Source organism: Pelodiscus sinensis, chromosome 19 (genome assembly GCF_049634645.1).
Source record: "Pelodiscus sinensis isolate JC-2024 chromosome 19, ASM4963464v1, whole genome shotgun sequence".
In the NCBI taxonomy this organism is placed as follows: Eukaryota; Metazoa; Chordata; order Testudines; family Trionychidae; genus Pelodiscus; species Pelodiscus sinensis.
In genome coordinates, this window is record NC_134729.1 from 9687482 (window position 1) to 9710899 (window position 23418).

The 23418-nt window shown below is 51.4% G+C and overlaps 1 protein-coding gene across 4 annotated transcripts in view; it reads right to left on the reverse strand.

Annotated features, from left to right (window-relative positions):
• Positions 1-4850: 4850 nt before the first annotated feature.
• The window catches only part of LOC102443928 (adhesion G protein-coupled receptor E3-like), a 54898-nt gene continuing 36330 nt past the window's right edge, over positions 4851-23418 (reverse strand). For all 4 annotated transcript variants that reach the window (XM_075902183.1, XM_075902181.1, XM_075902182.1 and 1 more), the window contains 8 exons: positions 21087-21257; positions 18982-19176; positions 14228-14463; positions 13466-13532; positions 8946-9037; positions 7113-7281; positions 6902-7006; positions 4851-5239 (listed from right to left, as the gene is read on the reverse strand). In XM_075902183.1, the coding sequence (XP_075758298.1) occupies positions 5201-5239; positions 6902-7006; positions 7113-7281; positions 8946-9037; positions 13466-13532; positions 14228-14463; positions 18982-19176; positions 21087-21257 (1074 nt within the window). In that variant the 3' untranslated portion in view covers positions 4851-5200. The remainder of the gene's footprint in view (positions 5240-6901; positions 7007-7112; positions 7282-8945; positions 9038-13465; positions 13533-14227; positions 14464-18981; positions 19177-21086; positions 21258-23418) is intronic.

A 23418-nucleotide genomic window follows, 5' to 3' on the forward strand; every position in this document is an offset into this window, starting at 1 on the left:
CATCTTGAGATCTGTGTCTTTATCTGGTGACAGTGGGGGCCATTAGGACAAAGTGGCCTTCTCACAGCCTGGTGTGACACTAATTTAATGCAGTTTGGATGGAATGTGAGTATGCGACTCTAGGTCTAATAGCTTATGGCTGCTGCTCTGCAGTCTGGCTGCAGGAGAGGTCTTTGGTTCAGGCCCACCAATATGGCTACAGAGCTTCCAACATGGTTACAGAAACACCATATTGTTACAGATCCTTTCCTGCTTCCTTTCTTCACACAGGCTGGATTGAGCCCAGGAGGATGCAGGACTCAGTCCCACTCCCTGAAGCACCAGTTCCGCCCACGCCAAGTCTGTCTCACTAGGGGAACCCATTCGGACAGGGAGGCACAAGCCAGAAGCATGACCTCATCAGAACAACAGCTCATTGATCCTAACGGGCAGAGGACACTGCAGGCTCAGGGCTTCTGCGTGCTCCTCGGTGGCCTCCGTCTGAGCTGTGCCTCGGATCCCAGCTCGGGTAAGTCCAAAAAGCAACATCACTTGACTCCATTAGCCGGACGCGGCCTGCACGGCAGAGCTTCCCCCGGCATTAGAGCCTGCCAAGACTCTCCAAGTCCTCGGGGGAGTCCTGCAGATTTCACAGGTTGCTCTTGGAAATCGCTCAGATCTTATCACGCTCCAGCGGGGCTCCCACAGGCCCCTGGGTGCTGTAGTCATGGGACCTCTGGGTGCCCGAGCACAGGTCAGGTGCTGGGCTGGGCTGGAATGCGCACGTCAGACTTGTGTCCCAGTTGCCAGCCAAGCTCTCTGGCATCCGCGAGCCGTGAGTGCAGCGCCGTGAGTACTGAACGGTCCTAGCGCAGCGGAGTTACGCCCGGCTGCAGAGCCCCACTCAGGGTTGTGGATTGCAGCTGGAGGGCGCGGTGGGTCACAGAAGTGCGGGAAGTGAAAGGGTCACTCTCTCCGCATAGCCATGCAGGGCTCCTGCTGTGGCTAGAACCCGCGGGGTGCACGGTGTATTGTCTAGCACAGTGGTCCCCAACCATTTGGGGCTGCCAGGCGCCTGGGGGCGGGGCCGCTCATGCACCGCGCACCAGGGGCCGGCACCAGCATGTGCCGTGACCCCAGGCAGGGGCTGCCCATGCGCCCAGGGCCAGCACCGGCATGTGCCGCGATCGCGGAACAGGGGCCGCCCATGTGCCACGCGCCGAGGGCCAGCACAGCACATGTGCCATGCACCCGGGGCAGGGCCGGCCCAAATTGTTTGGTGGGCGCACATAAATGGCCCGGCAGGCACCATAGTGCCCACGGGCACCGCGTTGGAGACCACTGGTCTAGCACAATCTGTCCTTGGGCTACGGTGGAACCATGCCCGGGGCAATTGTGGCTACACCTGGGCCTGGCCCCTCTGCCTGGGCGCTCACTCTTAGATACCCCCTCTGTGTGGGGGTGGGGGGAGCCTCAACCAGCCAAGACACTGACCTTAGGTCCCCCTTTTGCACTGGGTCCACCCAGCTCACAGCTGGGGCCATTATGCACCACTGTACTGGCTCTAGGGGCGACTCTGCACCCTGCCTTGGTAGACCAGGGACACTAACACTGCCCCTCCCTTGGGCAGCGTCCGGAGATCTGCAGATGGAGAGCCAGGTAGGGTAGTTCCGCCTCAGGCCTCAGAACCACCCTGCGCATTACGAAAGTCCCCTCAGTCACGTTTTACAAGTGGGGAAGTGTCAGCCTGACCAACGGGGGGGGGGGGGGGAGGGGGGCTAGCAATTGCCCGGAGCTGCACTTCCTTTACCATAACGGATGCTGTGGTCAGTTGGGCTGTTTGCACAGAACTAGGACAGCAGCCAGGCTGGATGTGAAGACTTCAGTCACGGGCACGTTTCCCTCTTGGTCTTCATTTTGATGTGCTGCAGACCAAGCTCTTCGGGGCGCTCACTGTCAAGCATTTTTTTTTTCGAGTTCTTGAATTATTCTTGTAGCTTTTTTTCTGCACCTTTTCCAGTGGTTCAACATCCTTCACCAAATGCCGACCCCAGAACTGGCACCTGTACTCCAGCCGGTGTCTCTCCAATGCCACGTGGGAAGGAAAAAACACTTCCCTGCCCCTACTCGCTGTTGGGCTCGCTGCTCGGCCCTCCCCTGTTGGCTGGGAGTGAGCTCCTGTGGTGCTTACTCCTTGCAAGGTGAGGTGCAGGGGCTTCCCCCAAGGGCTCAGTCACCAGTTGCCCATGGAGGGGAGGGGAGGGGAGGGAAGGGCTGCACCATGTGGTGTTTGGGAGGTGGAGTTGGATGGGAACCTACACTGGGTGGAGTGAAAATGCCAAAGTCCATGCAGATTCCTCCCCCATCACAGGGACAGGGAGACCACTACAAGGCTGAACGTGGCAGGGAAGAGGCTGGAGAGAGATTCTGGAAACTGAATCAAATCCTGCTCTCAGTTTCCAGTGTAAACCCAGGACAATTTCTGACCCCACCAGCGACTAGAGAGGCTCCATATTGAACACTGAGCAGAATCTGGCCCCTGTGATCCCATTGGTCCATCTCAGCCCTGGTGTGCCATTGTCACCATGCATGGGGAGGGCCCAATGCTGCCAGGGCCCTTACAGAAGAGGCGATCACTGCCAGCAGCCCCAGTTCCTCGGAGTTCGGCTCGGCCCCCTGCGACCAGTCTCTGCCTTAGCTGTTCCCACAGATCTATGTGACGTTCTTTGCCCTCACCCTGTGGATCCACAGGGCCAGTCCCTCCTCCCACAGCGCGGCTGTATCCATCCTCAGAGACCACAGTGAGACGGCATCAGAGCGGCTGTGGAGGGTCAGATGCCTTGCTGTGGAGGGTGCTTGGCCCAGAGGGGAGTGCGGGACTGCAGGAGAGGGGCAGCAGATCAAAGCAGGATTCTTTCCTGGGACTGAAACCTTGTCGGTCCAGATGACTGTGCCCAGTGATCAGTCAGCACTTCAAGGACTCTCCTTTGGCTCTTCCGTTTATGGAGTAAGAGGACACAGGAGCTTCATTTGCTGCCACCGCTGTGTACATGACACTCTAGGTGCTATTGTCATTTTGCTGGTTTTCTTTCCAGGGATGAAGAACATGGAGGCAAAGGGAAGATTCTTGTGTCTGACAAACCTCCCGGCTCCAGTCCGGCCCAGACATGAAGCCTTTGCATGGCAGTCAAAGTTGCTGCTTTCTTGCAAACAGCTGATAGCTGCTACATGTTGGCCTATCTGTGAATGGAGGGAGGCGGAAGCAGGGGAAGAGAGAGCGCTTTGTCTTTCCAAAGCATGAGGAGAACCCCACCACCAGCTGGCCCAGTCCCTGTTCCCTGGAGCAGTAGCGGCCGGTAGAGGTGAAGCACATTCACCAAGAGCAGCAGCTAAAATGTCAGACCTCGTTAGTCATGTAAAAGGGGCAGGAGGACACTTTCACGCTGGGTAAAGCAGGACGCACAGCGCCCGAGCTTGGAGGGAATCCATGAACCCAGTAAGTTTGAAGCTGGGGAGGGGCTCTGATGAGGAGACAGAACCTGGATCTACCAAGCGGGTGAGGCATGGAGTCAGGAGCTCTCCTGCAACTGGGGAACCGCTTGTCCATCACATGCATTGATTGTGCAAACTCTTCACACCCAGAAAACATGCAGCCTCTGTGTATATTTCAATGTCATGCACAGCATACCCCTTCCACCCCTGCATATCTACCACCCTGTCCATTGTCTTACACAGATGATCATCCTGCCTCTCAAGCAGGGAGCTGAGTCCTACATTAAACACCAGCTCATTGGGCAGCGACATCTCAACCAACAAGGGCCAATGTCCAGGGGTAAGTTAAATCTGTTAGTAGAAATATGTGAACTGAATGAGGCCCCAAGTCTGTCTCCTTTTTGGAAGTTCACAGCCACTTTTTCTGCAGCTCTTCTAAAGTGAGCAAGATGGCAGCTCTCATGATAGCTCTCCACATTCCTTATCTAAGGCAAAACAATGCTGGTTTTCACCAGCTGAATAGCTGCAGTGTAAAGTGCAGCAGAGAAAATGAGTGGTTGGTGAAAGTCCAACTCTTAACCAAAGAAAAAAAAGAGGCAGTCGAACTAAATTCAGTTCCTGATTCTGCTACAGGCTTCCTATGTGATTTTAGCCATGCCATCTGATCCCGTTCTCCCTCTGTATATTAATCCTTCTGTCCTCCCACCTTGTGTCCATCTGCTCTACTAAGCTTGTAAGCTCTTTGGGTCAGGGTCTGCCTCTTATTCTGTGTATGTACAGCACCAAGTCCAGTGGGACTGTATGTGCCAGGAATCAGAGAATGTAACTAAATACCAACAAACAGAAGTGGCCTCACACAGTCACTGCACTCAGTTTGGAGAAGTTTCTCATGGAAAATGACATCACTGAATTTCATAGTGTTGTGGGAAACACACGGTTTGAGAACAAAGGTTCTTTTTAAAAAAATGGAGCATTGAATGGCCAATGTCAGTGCTGGCGCAGTGACAAGTCTACTATGGGCCAGGACCTCAGGTGGTTTAGACAAGCACGTTTCCAAGGATCTTTATGGGCCTTAGCAAGCAGACCATAGCCATGAAGCATTGTGCTTCTACCATGCCCTTAGCTTCACTTCCTCCCCACCAGTCACCACCCCGTGCCAGGTGTTGGGAGCAGGGCTAATGTAGAGATTTTATGCCAGTTCTACAGCAGCCAAGAAGGACCCCCCCCCTCCACCCATGGGAGGGCTAATCACAAGGCCATTTCTGCCCACTTTGAAGCCCCTTTGCACTGCCAGATTGGCATAAGGAGACATGAGGACTAGGTTTCTAGGACAGACAGAACATGATAGCAAAACTCAGACCAAAGAAGCAACCCAGGTCCATAAGCAGGTTATTTTATTGTTTACACATCACGGTGCAACAGCAGAATGAGCTCACACACATAGCGTACAAGGGCTCTGCAAGTCGCCTCCCACACCATGGGGTGCTTCTGCTACGAAACAACTACTGGATCTGCAAGCTGGCCCTTTAAATCTGGGAGAGACACCCAGCTACAGTAGCCTCTGAATTCAATAGGGATTGTGGATTTGAGAGAAGATTTGGTCCAATTCTGCTTGCCCCTCCAGGTTTTGTTGGTAGCTGTAATGAAGAATGGCAGCTGAAGCACCAACCCTACAGGCACAGCAAAGCCAGCTGCCTGATGAGCATGGTTTGTTGGAGATGTGATGGTTTCATGAAGGTAAGGTGGAGACGGGGTCTTCCCAACTCACCTGCCAGCAAAACAAGTACACAGTAAGTAGCTTACTTCGAGGGAAGGGGACAGCATAGATGCACACTCAGGGTTAGAATTTGCTAATTTATACCCTGCTGTCAGGGCTGACCACCAGTTACCCATGCACCTTATCACAGACAGCCTGGCTAGAGTCAGCGGTGATGAGCTGGCCCAAAGCCTCCTTAGTTGCGTAAACAAGTTGTGAGATAATTAGGCCCAAGGACATGATGTATGAGAATTAGATAGCGGTGGTGTTTCCTGTCAGAATCTGCTTGGGGAGGTTTATGCCCCTAAAACAGGAATAATTATAAGATGACCGAAAGGCACTGATTGGGCAAACAGTCTCACCTGTGGATCTAGGCTGTGTGAGTGCCCAAGGACTCCCCATGCTGGAGCAGCCCCCGCTACTAGCCCTCGAGAGCACGGATGGAGGGTCCGGGACTGTCTGTAGCAGAAGGGGCGTAAGCATTGGATTCTTGCTTGCCTGCTAGCTTGCTTGCTTAATTGCTTGCTTCTCCACAGTGAAAAGCACATATTTAGTAATGCGTGAAGGCTGTGAGGTGTAATATGCCCTGGCAATAAAACCTCTTATATTTATGCACCCTGTGTGGCTTTATTGAGTGTATCTGAGCCTTCTGTTAGAGCGACACCTGCCTATCTAGTGAGTTAAGCGCAGTTTGCTGTTTTTGTTTATTTACTAAAGTAATCTGCTTTGATCTGTTTGCTATCACTTAAAATCTACATTTGTAGTTAATTAACCTGTTTCGGCTTGTCTCTAAAGCCAGTGTGGAACTCTGGCTTGGGGCAGAAGGCTTTGCACGTCCCTGTGCACACTGAGTGAGAAGGAGGTCGTTACGAGCTTACGCAGGAGAGTTCTCTGTGCAGCTCAAGATGATACAATTTTGGGTTTACACTCCGGAGGGGTTGTGCACTTGCTCAACTCTCCCATGCAGAGCTGATCTCAGCATCGGTGTGAAGATAAAAGCAGCTGGGTGTGTTTCAACCTGTGCGTGTGGCTTTCCCAACCAGCACAGAGTAAGGGGAACCCCGGGTGGGATAGACAGGCTTAGTGGTATCCCAGTTCCAAGTGGCACCGGAGTGGGAGGATGGGGAGGGAAACCCATCACACTGGGATTCCCCCTTGATCTCAGATGGATTAAAAGAGGGATGGGGAATTTAGAGCCCACCGGCTGGATTTGGCCCAGGGCGAGGCGGCACTAGTGCTCTAGCCCCCTGCAAGTCTCCCTGCCTTGGCACCTCCCTGGAGCATTGGCTTGCCCTGCTGTGGGGGGAAGGGAAGCCCAGAGCCTCACTGCGGACCAGATTGTGGGATGCCGGGGGCCAAATCTGGCCCCACAGGTTTGGAACATGAGGGAGCCCTGGTGCCCAGAGTGTGTCTTTTGTTTTGTTTCTCAGGGGCCAGGCCAGTGAGGGGTTGTTTTGTTTTGCTTTGCTTTACTTTGAGAGGAGCTGCGTCTTATGGGTGTGTAGCTCCAGAAGGTTTTTTCTTTGGGTCAGTGGGCCCAGACCAAAAAGAGGACCCACAGCCCCAGATTAAAACGAACATGTCACCCGGGATGAGGCACCCCCAGAGCTACAACAGACCCAGACAGGTGCACCTTTGGATTCGGGTATTGGAACAGAACAGCAGCTCTCTTACCATCTTGGGGCTGGAAGAGACAGCGGGTGTGGAGAGACTAAAAGTCTGAGTTGTGGGGCTGGGTTTTCTTGTGCTTGAAATCCATCTCCTGTACTCCTCTCTCACCTGCAGAATAAGGGACATGGCCATCATGTAACTTACTGCCTCACGCCAGGCCACTGCTAAGCCCATGAAGTCACTAGGTGGCTGATGACACGTCGTGGGGTATTACCTGGCGGTTGAGGAGACAGTGCACTAGGAAGATGAAGACTCCCTGCAGGCTGTTGACGATGGTGAATAAATACGCCATGACCATTTTTGCTGAGCCGATTTGCAAGAGACCAAGACTCCAGGTGCAGCCCAGAATGAATACCTGGGCGACAGCTTTAAAAGTCAGTACTCTGGAGAAAAGCAGACAGAGAGATCCCATTATAACAGCCCGACGGTGAGCGACTGAGTCCGGGGGCTCTGAGCAGTGTGGGGTGAAACTGCTGGCACCTGCTTTACTGTGCCATAGGGTTACTGTCAAGATGAACACAATGGCAACTTATTCTTATGAATCCTAAATACAGTGTTATGGCCAAGCATCTCCCCACCCCCAGCTTCTCTCGGAGAGGAGGCTCTTCCACAGCAAATGGTTCAACCTCTTATTACTGCTTTGTTTTTAAACCCTTCACGTCAGGCGCTGCCAACGTGACAATCAAGTGGGATCAGGAGATTGGGCTCTTGGGAACCCATTTGTGTTGTTCCACAAATAGAGAAGTTGTTACAGAGCTGCAGGAAACCAGACTTGTCTGCTTCGATTGATGGCGCTTTACCCCTCCACAGCCCAGGGAAACTGAGGTGAATTTCCTCCATAAGTAGCACATGGCGTCCTTAGAGCCATGGATGCCAGGTCTGAATATCAGCACAGACTTGCATTTCTCCTTATACAGCACTAGGCACATGCACAAAGTGATTCTAGACACCATGGCTGCGTCTACACTGGTATGATTTTGCACAAATACTTTTAACGGAAGAGTTTTTCCATTAAAAGTATTTGTGAAAGAGAGCATCTATACTGGCATGTGCCTTTGTGCAACAGATTTGCTTTTGCGCAAAAGCATCCGTGCCAGTGTAGATGCTCTCTTGTGCAAGAAAGCTCCGATGGCCATTTTAGCCATCGGGCTTTCTTGCGCAAGAAATTGATGTTACCTGTCTACACTGGCCTCTTGCACAAGAACACTTGTGCAAGAGGACTTATCCCTGAGCGGGAGCATCAGTGTATTTGCGCAAGAAGCACAGATTTTGTACATTACAACATCAGTGTTCTTGCGCAAATACTTGCGGCCAATGTAGACAGGCGGCAAGATTTTGCGCAAAAGCGCCCGCTTTTGTGCAAAATCTTGCCAATGTAGACACAGCCCATGGCTTTTTGAAGCACCAACATTCTGGTCTGGCCCCAAAATCCTTTCCTCCTCTCATGTCTCCTTCCAGGACTCCCAGCTGGAGGCCCGGATCTTGTTCCTCTCTAACAAACAGATTCCATAATGAACTGCTTTGAAGACAGTTTGCATGCCCACAATCTGAACATGCCACGGGACTGACTGCAAGAGCTTCCCAGATCTAGCAGGCTCTTCCGTACCCTGGCTTCAGTGGGCTTTGGAACAGACTGCAACTCTCATCTCAATCCAGCCAGGGACCAACATGCTGCACATGGCAGAAAGATGTGTCCCATATGATCCTTTACTGGTGCAGACATCTCCTCTCCCCAAACTTGACTCTACCTTTGCCACCCTGGCTGTGCTGTGTCTATTTAAGGGCCGATACTGCATCCATGCAAATTGTCCTTAGTTTGGCAGATGGTCCCACCGACAACATCAGGACTCAGGAGTAAGGGACTGCTGGCATGAGTTAGGGCTTAGTGGTGAGACTGTTACCGTCTCATAGGCAGAAGGTCACCAAGATAACCTGGAAACCCTACAGGGGCAAGTCATCCGATGGTATGGTAGCAGCAGTATGTGGGGAATCCCACAGAAATTCCCATATGGCTTACTAGGCCCTTCTAGCAGATTAGTGCTCCTACCTGGTGTCTTTGAGAGTGGACACGTCTTCATTAAGGGAGGAGAGTTTGTCTCTCAGGATCCAGAGAATTACAATAAAAAAAGTTAAATTTATCTGTGGAGAAACATGAAATATCCCTTGTAAAACATGCTAGCCAAGGCCAGTCTCTCTGGCTGAGACACAGAACAATCCTATGGGATCAGACTGGTGCCGACCAGTGACTGCTCATCAAAGTGGGTTAGGTACCATTCCCTGTCAGATCCCATGCCATGCAGGGAACTGTTGGTACAGGCAGAGCTGCAGTGCCTCCCATGTGATCATACAGCCAGAGGGCCACATCCCGTTCCTATCTGAATCTGGAGTGACTCTATTGACTCCCCTGACGTCTACAGTTATTCCAGATTCAGAGCCCTGTGCTCACAGCTCCTAGATCTTGTCTGTAGAGTATTCCCTTCCATTCTGAGGCTGAAATTAATTCTTAGCCTGCTGCCTGAGATGGGGAGGAATCTCCAAGGACATTTGCTGCCTTTCAGTCATGCACCATGTGCACTCTTCCATCCTCAAACTCCCCATGTTGCAGCCACCTCCCCTTATCCCATCACTTGGGTTAGTTACCAGGCAGGCTGGACGAGGCAAGGGACAAAACTGTTCTCATTCCAGCGGAGGTGGCAGCATTGCAGGAGTACTGCCATAGTTATCATTAATCCTATTGCAGGAGCACCTAGGGACTGCAGTGGGTTCTGTACTCATGCCTAGAAATCTAGTATTCTAGAACAGGAAGGGACCATGAGAGGTCATCTAGATCAGTCTCCTGCACTCATGATAGGATCAGCCGCCATATAGATCATCCCTGACAGGTGTTTGTCTAACCTGCTCTTAAAAATCTCCAATGCTGGAGATTCCTCAACATCCCTAGGCAATTTATTCCAGTGTTTAACCACCCTGACAGTTAGGAACTTTTTCCTAATGTCCAACCTAAACCTCCCTTGCTGCAATTTAAGCCCATTGCTTCTTGTCCTATTATCAGAGGCCAAGGAGAACAATTTTTCTTCCTCCTCCTTGTAATACCCTTTGGCTGTGTCTACATTGGCACCCTTTTCCAGAAAAGGGATGCTAATGAGACACTTCGGAATTGCAAATGCCGTGGGGGATTTAAATATCCCCCGCAGCATTTGCATGAACATGGCTGCCGCTTTTTTCTGGCTTGGGGTTTTGCCGGAGAAAAGCGCCAGTCTAGATGGGATCTTGCGGAAAATAAGCCCTTTTCCGGAAGATCCCTTATTCCTACTTTCAAGGTAGGTAAATAACTGCCTGGTAAATAACTTTCAAGTAGGAATAAGGGATCTTCCGGAAAAGGGCTTATTTCCTGCAAGATCCCGTCTAGACTGGCGCTTTTCTCCGGCAAAACCCCGAGCCGGAAAAAAGCAGCAGCCATGTTCATGCAAATGCCGCAGGGGATATTTAAATCCCCCGCGGCATTTGCAATTCTGAAGTGTCTCATTAGCATCCCTTTTACAGAAAAGGGTGCCAATGTAGACACAGCCTTTAGGTATTGAAAGCTGCTATCATGTCCCCTCTCAGGCTATGTCTAAACTACAGTGATCTATCAGAAAAAGGTACGCAAATTGCAGAGTGCTCCGCAATTTGCATATTTTTTTCCGATAGTTTTTTCAGAAGAGACTTTTCTGAAATTTGGCCCGTCTACACTGGGACAAATTTCGGAAAAACCTCCTCTTTTGGAAGAGCCCTTCTTCCTCATTAAAGGAGGAAGACAGGGCTTCTGAAAGAGCATGTCTGCTCTGCTGCAAAAAAAAAAAAAAAAAGCAGAAGAGCAGACGCGGTCTCTGGACGTGGCCGAGTTTTTCCAGGATACCTCTGGTATCCCAGAAAAACCCCATAGTGTAGACATAGCCCCAGTCTTCTCTTTTCCAAACTAAAGAAACCCATTTCTTTCAATCTTCCCCCATGGGTCATGTTTGCTAGATCTTTAATAATTTTCTGCTCTTCTCCGGACCTTCTCCAATTTCTACTCATCTTTCCTGAAATGCAGTGCCCAGAACAGGACACGGTACTCCAGTTGAGGCCTAATCAGCTCAGAGTAGAGCAGAAGAATTACTTCTGGTGTCTTGCTCACAACATTCCTGCTAATGCATCCCAGAGTGATGTCTGCTTTTTTTGCAATGGTGCCACACTGTTGACTCAGGGTATGTCTACACTGCAAAGTTAATTTGAAATAACACCCATTATTTCGAATTAACTTTAATAGCGTCCATACATGCAAACCGCTAGTTCAAAATTAATTTGAAATAGCAGAGCGCTTAATTCAAATTTGGTAAACCTCATTCTACGAGGAGTAATGCCAAATTTGAAATAGCTATTTCGAATTAAGTGCTGTATAGATACTTAATTCGAAATAGGGGGCCTCCAGCCTTTTCCAGGGAGCCCTGGTGGCCACTCTGGGCACAACCAGGAAAACTTATTCTCCTCTCCCCAAGCTCTGGAGCCATTAAAGGGGTAGACCCTGGCCACAGTGCCTGTGCCAGCTCCAAGACTACCAGCCCAGAGCCAGCAGTGGCCACCGGGACCCCTGACCCAGTGGCCCCAAAACATGAGCCAGCAAGCCACTGGCAGCCAGCCCTCCACTGCTCCCCAGGAGCAGTCTGCCAGCTCCCAGGAGCCTGACAAGGGCTGGGGAAGGCAGGTACCTTCCTGGTCCAGGGTGGAGATCATGGACCTTATTCAGGTTTGGGGGGGATGCCCCCCAACATCCATGATCTCTGCACTAGACGGAAGAACGTGGCTGTCTATGGCAGGATAGCTGCCAGCCTGGCCACCAAAGGCCACATGCAAACCCAGGAGCAAGTTTTCCATGAAAATCAAGTAGGTCCGGCGAGACACCCAACCCTGGGCCCTGAGCTTCCCCTCCCCCTTCTTCCCCTTGCTTCCCCCTTCCAGCTCCCTCCTCCCAGGTTTTCCCCTCCCCTCTCCCACCCTCTCTTTTCCCCCTCCCACTTCCTTTCCCAAGTCTCCCCAGAGGTTCATCCCCCGCATCCAGTTTTGTTCAATAAACCCAGTTTCTATTTTTGAATATACGTGTCTTTTGTTTGACATCAGGAAGGGGGGCTAGGGAGGGGTAAGTGGAAGGACGTGCGGGAGGAATGGGGCACAAGCCCCTGGTGGGGAGGACCAGGGTGGCTCTGAGGGCTCCTCGGGGTGGACACTCTCCCACAGGGCCTCCTGGATCCTGACAGCCTCCCGATAAATACCCCGGATGGCAGCCTGCAGCAAGTGCAGCCAGGCTGATGGCAACGACCCCACGAGACACACCGGCGTGCCCAGGGGCAGCTCTGGCTCCATGTGGCTGAGTGCTGTGGTGTCCCGAGTGTGGGCACTCAGGGCACTCCAAGACAGGACTGCTTTTCTGTCTCTCATGGAAGTAGAGAAGCAAGCGGGGAACCCTGAGAACTGTCTGTCCGGGGTGGGGGTAGGGTCCCTTTAAGCATTGAGCTCAGTTAGCCTCAGGCAGCAGCCCTACACACTAAGTCCTAACCTGATGCCCTGCTGGCACTGGTTCTGGCCAGCCTTAACTTCGGTTCAGGGTCCACTCAGTGTGGACACGCTATTTCAAAATAGTAAAATGCTATTTCGAAATAGATTTTGTGTGTAGATGCGTTAATTCAAATTAGCTTAATTCGAATTAAGATCATTCGAAATAGCGCTGTAGTGTAGACATACCCTTATATTTAGCTTGTGGGGCAGCCCCTAGAATCATAGAATCATAGAATCATAGGACTGGAAGGGACCTCGAGAGGTCATCGAGTCCAGCCCCCCGCCCTCAAGGCAGGACCAAGCTCCGTCTATACCATCCCTGACAGATGTCTATCTAACCTGTTCTTAAATATCTCCAGAGAGGGAGATTCCACCACCTCCCTTGGCAATTTATTCCCTGTTAAGGAGCATTTGTTTGCAAAATAACTAGGCAAGACTATAGGAGCTGGCTTCCCCTGGGTCGCTCAGTCCCCTGCTCTGCCCCCAGCCATGTTCCACTGCACCTCTTTCTCCAAGTCCCCACCCCATCCACTTCTGCCCACTCCCCCCAGTGGCTCCTGCATGCCTTGGAACAGATGATCATGGCAGGCAGGAGATGCTGGAATGAAGGGAAGGAGCTGATTGGAGCTGAGCACACACTAATTATTTTCCATGCCTATGGGACACTGGATGGGAGAAGAAACAGAGGTACAGAGTGGGGAAGCTACTTCCCAAGTTAACATAGCAGGCCAGTGGCAGAGTAAGGAATAGCACCCAGATCTCCTAACTCACAACCTAGTTCCCTACCCATTAGTCCTCACTGCCTCCATATAAAGTAGATTACTGAATTAGGAGAAAATCCTGCACTGACCAAAGAGGGACGCATGAGATGGGAGCTAACAGAACTTTTTCATCTTAAATTCAGTGGGAGACATTTTTCTCTTGGTTCCACTGGAGTCCTCAGAATTCAAGGGGTGAGAAGAATTCAGCTCTGTGGTTCAGTGAGGTACCCACCAGAATTATGGCACACACTGGTCCCAGGAAGCTCCAGTGAAAGCCTTTCTTCAGGTTGAGCCAGCAGCTAGAGGGAGAAGAGATGTAGAGGGACAGTGACATTAGCAAGAATTCTCACTAATTTTGGCTGCCAGGATAGAGAAGCAGATTCACAAGGGAATTGCTCAAAAGCTCTGGAGTGTTCCAGAACCAGATTCTGATTAGAAAGGGAATATATGGAAAGCAGTGTGGTTACTCCTGATTTACACCAGTGTAAAAACTCTAGCACTCAGATACTACAGCACCTGGCATGGACTAAGCATCTATATGGAGAAAGAGAGTAAAGACCGGAGTCTGGACAGCTATGTCCCATGTTGCTCTGAGATGATGCATCCCATTGTACGGAAGTTCAGGATCGTGGCTAATGGGGGCACTGAGGGGGTTGGCAGATTTGAGGGGGATCCTCAGGACTTTGTACAAAGCATTGAGGTCATTTTCCTATACCACAAAAAACAGCCAGGGATCTGGAGTCAAGCTGGTTTATGCCTTCACCCTCATCATCACAGTGACTCTGAGGACTGGGAGGCGAATTACCAGTGTGTACTTTAACTGCACTTCTTGGAAACTCAGTGATACTGATGATGGGGGAAAGGTCCCAGCTTTGGCAGTTAAAATTGCAGGTGGGGTTACTAGTGAATCAGCCAAACTCAAACTTGGTGTTACCCAGTATGGGGGGGTGGGGGTCACATCCTGATTCCTCTTTGGGGTAGACCCAGCACTTACTGTTTAGTACTTCCATAGCCATCAGAATTCACTGCAGCAGAAATAGCCACGATAAGGGCTGGGAATCCATAGCCGAACGGGTACATGTATCTCTTCTTGAACCGGCTGGCGCTGGTGTAATTCACCACTTTCAGGTTCCTGACAGTGAGGAAGAGGTGCAGCCCCTCCAGGAACATCCAGGTGAAGCAGGCCAGGAAGAGGTAGTGTAGGAGGCCAGCAGTGACCGCACAAGCCACCTGGGGGAAGGAAATACTGTATTTGGAGGGATGGGGAGCTTTTGTGAGGCTCACTTAGGGCTTTTGGTTAACACATCCCTCTGGTTACAGAGGTCTCCCAGAGACAATATGTTCTTCAGTCTACAGGGGACTTGTTGAAAGGTAGGTTGGCTGTCCCTTTCAATCGTAAGAGTCCAGACCCATCCTGATCTCCACCCAGAAAAGATGGATTCTGGGAGTGGTCATTCCCAAATGAACCACGGACATTGTTGGATACTGTCAGGAATTTTAGGAAAGGGAGCAGGAAGTTAAAAAAAGTTCCCAATGCTCATAATAGGGAGAGACCTGAAGGGTGTAGCTTCTCTTCTCTATACCTCTATTCAGGGTACAGGTGTCTTGCATCTGCCCATCCATGTGGGGACAGAGCACCCAGGCAGGGGACTGACTCTGGCAATAGGGGTTCTTTTGTCTGAATGCTGAAGGATTGAGCCCACCAGGAAAAGGGAAAAACTGGTTTCACCCACAGAAATTTCTTTTGCAGGGAAGTAAATAATTATTTCGGAGTGACTAGACAGCATGGAAAATATGGTTATTTACCATCGTGTAACTATGTTCTTTGAGATGTGTTGCTCATGCCCATTCCATGTAGGTGTGTGCACGCTGCATGCATGGATTGCCGGAAGGTTTTTCCCTCAACGGTACCCATTGGGCTGGCGGAGAAGCCCCCAGGAGTGGTGCCTGCATATACACACATATATACCTCTGCCCGCCTGCCACCCCCTCAGTTCCTTCTTGCCATAAATCTCTGATGAAGGGGAGGTGGGTGGGATTTGGAATGGACGTGAGCAACACATCTCGAAGAACAACAGTTACGAGAGAAGGTAAGTAACCGTTTCTTCTTCAAGTAATTGCTCATGTCCATTCCATGAAGGTGATTCCAAAGCTGAACGTTTGGAGGTGCGGTCGGAGCCTGCCTAGAGATCAGTTGCAATACGGTTCTTCCAAAAGTTGCATCATCTCTGGCCTGCTGTGCTATGGCGTAGTGGTTAGCACAAGCATGAACTGAAGACCAGGTGGCTGCCCTGCAAATATCCAGGATGGCGGCTGTAATGGCTACCAAAAGGAGACCTTCCATGAGAGGTGTAATAATGAGCCCATTGCCAGTGGCTCAAAGGTGGGAACTGTGAGCTTCGCAAGGAGCAGGCTGAGGTCCCAGGGCAGAAGAGGTTGGTGCACATGCAGGTATAGTCTGTCCATCCCCTTCAGAAAACAGTGAACCAGGGGATTTGCAAAAACCGACTCCCTGGAAATTGGAGTGGAATGTGGAGATGGCTGCTAGGTGCACCCTGACTGATGATGAAGACAGCCCCTGAGTCCTATGGTCTAAAAGATAGTCAAGGACATAAGGAATAGGGGGGACGCCCCACTGGCCCACCCACATGGAGCATCATTCCCATTTAGTCATGTATGCAGCTCTGGTAGAGGGTTTTCTACTTCCCAATGGAACCCTCTGAACCTGCTCCGAGTGCTGCCATTCTAAACCTGTCAACCAGGGGGCTTCCAGGCCAGGCATCTACGAAGCACGCCACGGTCTTGCGTTGTCAGGTCTGGGTACAAGGGCAGAGCTATTTGTCGATCTACTGACAGACTGAGGAGGGACGCAAACCAACCTTGCCAGGGCCAAGCCGGCGCTTCTAGAATCAAGGAGGACCTGAACGCCCTCGCTCTCAGGATCACCCTCTGGATCAGGGGAAGGGAGGGAAAGTACACAGGAGGACAGAGGGCCAGGGAATGAGGAGAGGGTGCCCCAGAGGCCCCAAGATGTGGTTCATGAAGGAGCAAAACTGGGGACACTTCCTGTTGCTGCGGGTTGCGAAAAGGCCTACGTGAGGAAAGCCTCACCTGTGGAAAATGCTTAAGGCCACATCCACTCTGTGAGACCACTCAAGCTCCATGTCCGATCTGCTGAGCTGGTCTGCGAGGGAACCCTGAGACCCCAGAAGGTAAGACACCATGAGGGGAATGGCGTGCACTATGCAGAAGTCCCCTCGGAGGAGGCCTTCCTGGCACAGGGGAAAGGAACGAGCTCCACCCTGTCTGTTGATATAAAATATGGCTGCAGTGTTGTTGGACAGGACCAGAACTCGCTTGTTTCACCACTGGGGCAGGAACATCCAACAAACCAGACAAATCACCTCAGCTCCCTGACATTTATGTGCAGGAAAAGTTCCAAGGGGGGCCACGTACCTTGCACCCTCAGGTCCCTGATGTGGGTTCCCCATCTTATGTTGGAGGCATCCGTCACGGATCGGACCAACAGCAGGGGCCTGGTGAATGGGACTCTGGCGCAGACCGCCTCCTCCTGGAGCTGCCAGTTGACAGAGCTCACTCATGACATCCACAGGGACAGTCACCACTATGTCCATGGGCTGGCAGGCTGGTTTGTGCACTCAGTCCAGTCACAGCTGCAGAGGGAGAAGTCTGAGTCTGGCAGGCTGCACTAAGTATATGCACACTGCCATGAAGCCTAGAAGCCTCATGAAGTTTCTGGTGGTGGTAACTGGTGACAGGCGAAGACGTAGAGTGGTTTCTCATATGGAGTCAGTGGAATCAAGGTGAAGGTTTGCTACAAAGACATGGTGATCTTGCCATCAGCTTACTGAGGGGCAGTGCTACCCCGAATAGGGCCTCAACATTAAGGATGTCCACTGTAGGGTCAGATTACTTGGAGACCTGTTCTGCCTTAACCCCCAGACTCTGGCCCAAGTGCTTCAAGAGCTTCTGGTGGGTCCAGAAGTCCATGGAGGGCATGGATGGTGTCGTCCCAGCCAATGCCTCCCCAGGGGATGAGGAGGAGGATTCTTGAAGCGTCTACTCCTCCAGCTCCTGGCACTCCAAGTCCTGAGAGGCCAATGTCCTGACTCTTCTGAGGGGTTGGGTCCATTACACCATGTCTCCAGTCCGAAGATAGGTTGCAAATGGGGGTCCTGAGGACCTGAATAGGCAGAGATCAGACAAGAGGGTCCCTGGACCTGGTGATCCACCCAGGGGGGCCAGAAAGGCCTCTGGACTGGGGGCTATCACTGGGGAGGCCAGGATGGCTGGAAAGGCTGGGCTGAAGTGCTCTGGTGCCAGGAGCAGTGCCAGGAGAAGGAGCGGTGCCAGGAGTGACCCTGCAGATGGCTGACTCGGCGTCCGAGTTAGAGGAGTACTCTGAGATGGACCACGGTGGTGTGGAGGTGGTCAGAGCTGGAAAGGGGTACCAGAGAGCCTGCCTGTCCGTAGCCTTGAGCTTGCCTTGGGCCAGGGAGGAGGCCTAATGTGCCCTGGAGTGACCTTTGATGACTGCACGGTGGAAGTAATTGGTATGGCATTCAGCAGCAGCAGTCACTGCCATGAAACGTGGCAACAGAAATGGTGCTGGTGCCACTGCTGGAGGAGTCGGTGCCAAAGTCCCCTCAGGGCCCGACTGGCTTCTGTCCACCAGGGCCTTGGTACAGGGAGGCACACAAGGGTCCTGATGGTGCCCCAGGCTTGAAGAAGAGGCTGGGAAGGAAGTCAGTTCAAAGAGCTCCCCAGCCACCTTGAATGTATCCGAGGTCAAAGGCCAGCTCATCCTCTGGGCTTGGGTCCCACGTGGGGCTCAACTGGTGCCGGGAGGGCACAGGAGCTGAGGATCTGGGGACACACTCTAGGTGCATGCTGCAATGGAGACCTACCCCTGCAGGACCTCCATTTCTTCTGTGGCACTGGGGATTATGAACGGTGCCGAGCAGCAGAGCATCGTGGCACTGGAGAGGCCCTGGACAGCCCTGGGATCTCCCGTATCGCTGCTGGCACACTCTGAGTAGCCGGTGCCGAGTCACAGCCGGTGCCGGGTGAAGCGCTGACTCCATCGGGAGAATCTTATGTCGCTAGTCCCTCTCCTTCTGGGCACAGGGTTTGAAACTGCAACAGATCTTGCAGTTGACTGACAGGGACCCTTCTCCCAGGCACTTGAGACACACGTCATGCAGGTCACCCCAGGGCCTGGGCTTAAGGCACTTAGAGCAAAGCTTAAAACCTTGGTGCCTGGGCACGCGAGGGACAGGGGAATGTGAAAGCGAACCCCTAACTATCTGCACTACTAGTGACTAACCAACAACTGAAACTGAAACTACAGCTACAACTATTTAAACTACGAAGACCACTAAGGTGCACTTGCAGAGCAAGCAAAGCACGTCCAACAACCGTCATGGGCAGTAAGAAGGAACTGAGAGGGTGGCGGGCCGACAGGGGTATATATGCTTGCATATTCTGGCGCCACTCCAGGGGGCTCCCCTGCGAGCCCAACAGGTACTGCTGAGGAAAATCTTTTGCTAATCCGTGTATGCGGTGTGTGCACACCTACGTGGAATGGACAATCACTCAAAGAAGAATAAATGTTACCCTCCGGCTGAGGGTAGAGAAAGGTGCTCAGACGAGGGGAACTTTAGCAATGATGGCAGAGGATCCGTACACAGCTTGATTCCACGCTAAGAACAAAAGTGGATAACGCACCTGATTACTGGTGTGGGTTACAAAGGTGAGGAAGAGGAGGTCGGCCAGGAAGAGGCAAAGGCAGAGCTGCAGGTGGATGGAGGTGCTGACATTGCGGATGGAACGACACAGGACGAAGGTGAGGATGGTGAGGAGGAGACACAGCAGGGAGAGGGTCAGGCCCACGTAGGTGATGATGGTCAGTGGGAGACTGTCCTGTAACACAGCAAAAGAGAATCACCTGTGACCCCTTAAGGCTAAATGGAATGTGGGTTACAGTTATAATATGGATACCAATATTACAAAATTGCAATGAATTTTACGAGATATGCCATGGAACATATTAGTGGAAAAGATACGATTTGCTGAGTGTGATAATCTTGTCTATATCTATAACTCACAATACAAAGATGATATATAAACGTGATATTTCTACATCTCACACCTGTGCTGTGTTTCTGGCTGATAGATTGGTAACAGCACTATCCCATCTGCTTGATGGCCCATCAAGGGCAATCTACTATCCAATGAATTCATTGGGAGAAGCCAGGGGCTGTGCCTATGAGTCAGCAGGACATGTAGGGTCATGCCTATCAGTAGGAGATTCCAAATGCTTTTCCATGCCCATGAGCTTGTGTTTGGTACAGAGAAAGTACATACAAGCCACATGGCAAATGGTATTAAAAGGCAGTGGCATCACTCCCATTTTGTCTTCAGTCCTACTTCCCACCGCTAGAGTAACTTCTCTACAAACTGAAACTTTGAACAAAGGTCTGATAGACCCATCTAAGATTTTGGGCGTGTTGCAGAGGGATTTTACAAGCCAAGAAACTCACCGATGCCACTATCAGGGTTGGGAATCAGCTGATAATGGTCTCTGAAGGCAGATGGACGAATCTGATGGCTTTGACTATTTAGCAACTCTCTTTTCTTCTCGAATAAACCCTTTAGTTTTAGATACTCAAGGAAAGATCCAAACTAATATTGACCTGACAATATGGCTGTTCTTTTGGGGCCAGAAGAACATTCTGTTAAATGAGTAGAGTTTTAAGTAACTTCTCACTTTGCTCAACCCATCTGCTGATTAGGAGCCAGAGACAGGAATGCAATAGAGGGAGCTATGGGATTTCTTTTACCAGCTTCTTATAACCAGTGGAGGGATGAGAATCATAGAAGCCCAGGGCGATCATCGAGTCCAATCCCCTGCCCAAAGCAGGACCAACCCTAACTAAATTAGGAGCACAATTTGTGACTGTTGGTGCCCGGGGTGGGCAAAAGGGCCTCCACGAACTGAATCTGGCCCACCAAGCGGGTGGATCCAGCCTGCGGAGGCCCTGCTGCTCCCCCGCCCCCAGGGCAATTAACTCCTGGGGGTGGGGGAGCGCCCAAAGCCTCCCACCCCGCCAGGAGCACATGGCACTTTGAAGTGCCGTGCGCTGCTTGCAGGGCGAGAGGGGAGCGGGGGGAGAATGGAGGAGGCTTCGTGTGCTCCCCTGTCCCTAGGCCAATCAGGGCCTGGGGGCGGGGGAGCTGCGTAAAGCTTCCTTCGCCCTGCCCCGGCCCTGCAAGGAGCCCAGGGCACTTCAAAGTGCCACATGCTCCTCACAAGGTGGGAGGAGGCTTCCCGCGCTCCCCGTCCCTAGGCCCTGATTGGCTTGGGGGTGAGGGACCATGCCAAGCCTCTTCCAGGGCATGGGAGCCTAGTGGGAAGGGGGAGGGGCTAAAGGGGCTCCCCCACCCCCAAACCAATCATGGTCTGGGGTAGCCCCGCCCCTTCCTGTTTAGGCCCCACCCCTTCCAGGGTGGCCCGTGGCTACTTCAAACATTTTTTAAATGGCCTCCAGACAAAAATTATTGCCCACCCCAGGATTACACTGTTAACCCTCAGTTTGGGGAGAATCTACTTTCCTTTTTGCAACCTGACCTGACTTTGGCATTTTCAGTGTGGGCTACTTTATTCACCTCAGGTTACAACCCCAGCCCACCATTTGACCCTGTCCCATGGTGGCCACAAGGGATGCCCTGAGGTTCCTGTTCAGCATTCATTCAGGCAAAATTCCCATTGACTTTGCCTGAGTAAGGAGCTCAAAGTGCCGCCCCTTGAGCTGAGTCTGAAAGTGACATACCTCCACTCCCATGGGACCGATTAGGAGGGCAAAGCTGGAGAGATGGTTACAGCTGCAGACGGTGTGAGTATTGTTCATGTGCACAACGGTGCAGTCATTATGAGCCCAGATGTCTTTCCCAGTGATGGCTTTCAAGTGAACACAGTGAACTTTTTCTTCCTCTTTCTTCACCTGGAGACAAAAATACCATCCTCATCCTCACTGGATCACTGGGAGAATATGGTTTCTTTTGTGATACATCTCTAATAGACTGTAAGACGCCTAAATTCACCAAGGGCTTCTTGGCTCTCATTGTGCTGCCCGTAACAGCAATTTTACACTACCCATTGGCAGTGGAAATACAAGCGAGGGTTGGAAGAGACCACAGGAATCGAGTCCAGCCCCCTGCCCAAAGCAAAACCAACCCCAATTAAATCATCCTAGCCAGGGCTTTGTCAAGCCGGAATTTAAAAGCCTCTAGGGACGGAGATTCTACCCCCTCCCTAGGGAACCCATCCCAGTGCTTCCCCACCCTCCTAGGGAAATAGTTTTTCCCAATATCCAACCTAGATCTCCCCCACAGCAACTTGAGACCATTGCTCCTTGTTCTGTCATCTGTCACCACTGAGAACAGCCTCTCTCCGTCCTCTTTGGAACCCTCCCTTGAGGTAATTGAAGGCTGCTATCAAATCCCCCCTCACTCTTCTCTTTTGTAAACGAAATAAGCCCAAATCCCTCAGTCTCTCCTCATATGTCATGTGCTCCAATACATGCACGCCCTTTCTATAACGAGGGGGCCAGAAGTGGACACAATAGTCCAGGGCTACGTCTACACTGGCACCCTTTTCCGGAAATGCTTAAAACAGAACAGTTTTCCGTTATAAGTATTTCCGGAAAAAGAGCGTCTACATTGGCAGGATGCTTTTCTGGAAAAGCTTCTTTTCCGGAAAAGTGTCCGTGGCCAATGTAGACGCGCTTTTCCGGAAAAGAGCCCCGACAGTCATTTTCGCGATCGGGGCTTTTTTCCGGAAAAGACTACTGGGCTGTCTACACTGGCCCTTTTCCGGAACAGTTTTCCAGAAAAAGGACTTTTGCCCGAGCGGGAGCAGCATAGTTTTTCCGGAAAAACACTGACAATTTTACAGTAGATCGTCAGTGCTTTTCCGCAAATTCAAGGGGCCAGTGTAGACAGCTCGCAGCTTATTCCGGAAAAGCAGCTGCTTTTCCGGAATAAGTGGCCCAGTGTAGACACAGCCCAGATGTGCCCTCACCAGAGCCGAATAAAGGAGAATAATCTCCTCTCTGGATCTGCTGGCAATGCTTTTACTAACGTGCTCTAATATTCCATTAGCCTTCTTGGCTACAAGGGCACACTGTTGACTCATAGCCAGCTTCTCAGCTACTGTAATGCCCAGGTCCTTTTCTGCAGGGTGCGCTACTGTAGGTGTCTAGGCACCCCTGCGCTTATAATCAAAACTTTTTAGCAGCAGTATTTCCCCTAGGTACCGGCGTGTACTCACGGCACCGGTCACAACGCAGCAAACATGCCGACACACGCACCCCATCAACCGTCCCCTCAGTTCCTTCTCTACCACGGAGGCATGTTAAAGCTCTGAAGGAGAGGGGAGGAGAGCGGGTTGTGGAGCACCCACAGGGACACCCATCTTGAAGAACACCATATATTGCACAAGATGAGTAACCTCTCTTTTCTTCCTCAAGGAGTGTCCCAGGGGGCACTCCATTGTAGGTTACTGTGGAGCAGTACCCTGAGCTTTTGAAAGAAGGGATTCCGGGCCTCATCAGCGGTCAGCCATTCCAAATGTGGTATGTTGTAATGCTAAGTATCTATCCAATAATGTTTTGTACAAGTATCCGTGGAAGCCCATCTTGCTGCCCTGCAAATATCCCTGATAGGCACGTTGTGTAGGAAGGCCGTAGATGTGGCCATCGCTCTAGTGGAATGTGCCCGAAGGTGGCACTTTATTAATGTCATAGCACTCTCAGATGCAGTTTGTCATCCATTTGGACAGTCTTTCTTTGGAAACCGCATGACCCTTCGCACAGTCTGCTACTGAAATGAACAGTCTGTGACATTGCCTACATTGTTTGGTTCTGTCTAGGTAAAAGGCAATGGAACACCTAGGCTGTGTCTACACTGGCATGAATTTCCGGAACTGCTTAAAATGGAATACTATTCCGTTTTCAGTTTTTCTGGAAAAGGAGCGTCTACATTAGCAGGCTGCTTTTCCAGAAAAGCCCTTTTTCCAGAAAAGCGTCTGTGGCCAATGTAGACACGCTTTTCCGGAAAAGAGCCCCGATCGCCATTTTCGCCCAGAAAAAGACTACTGGGCTG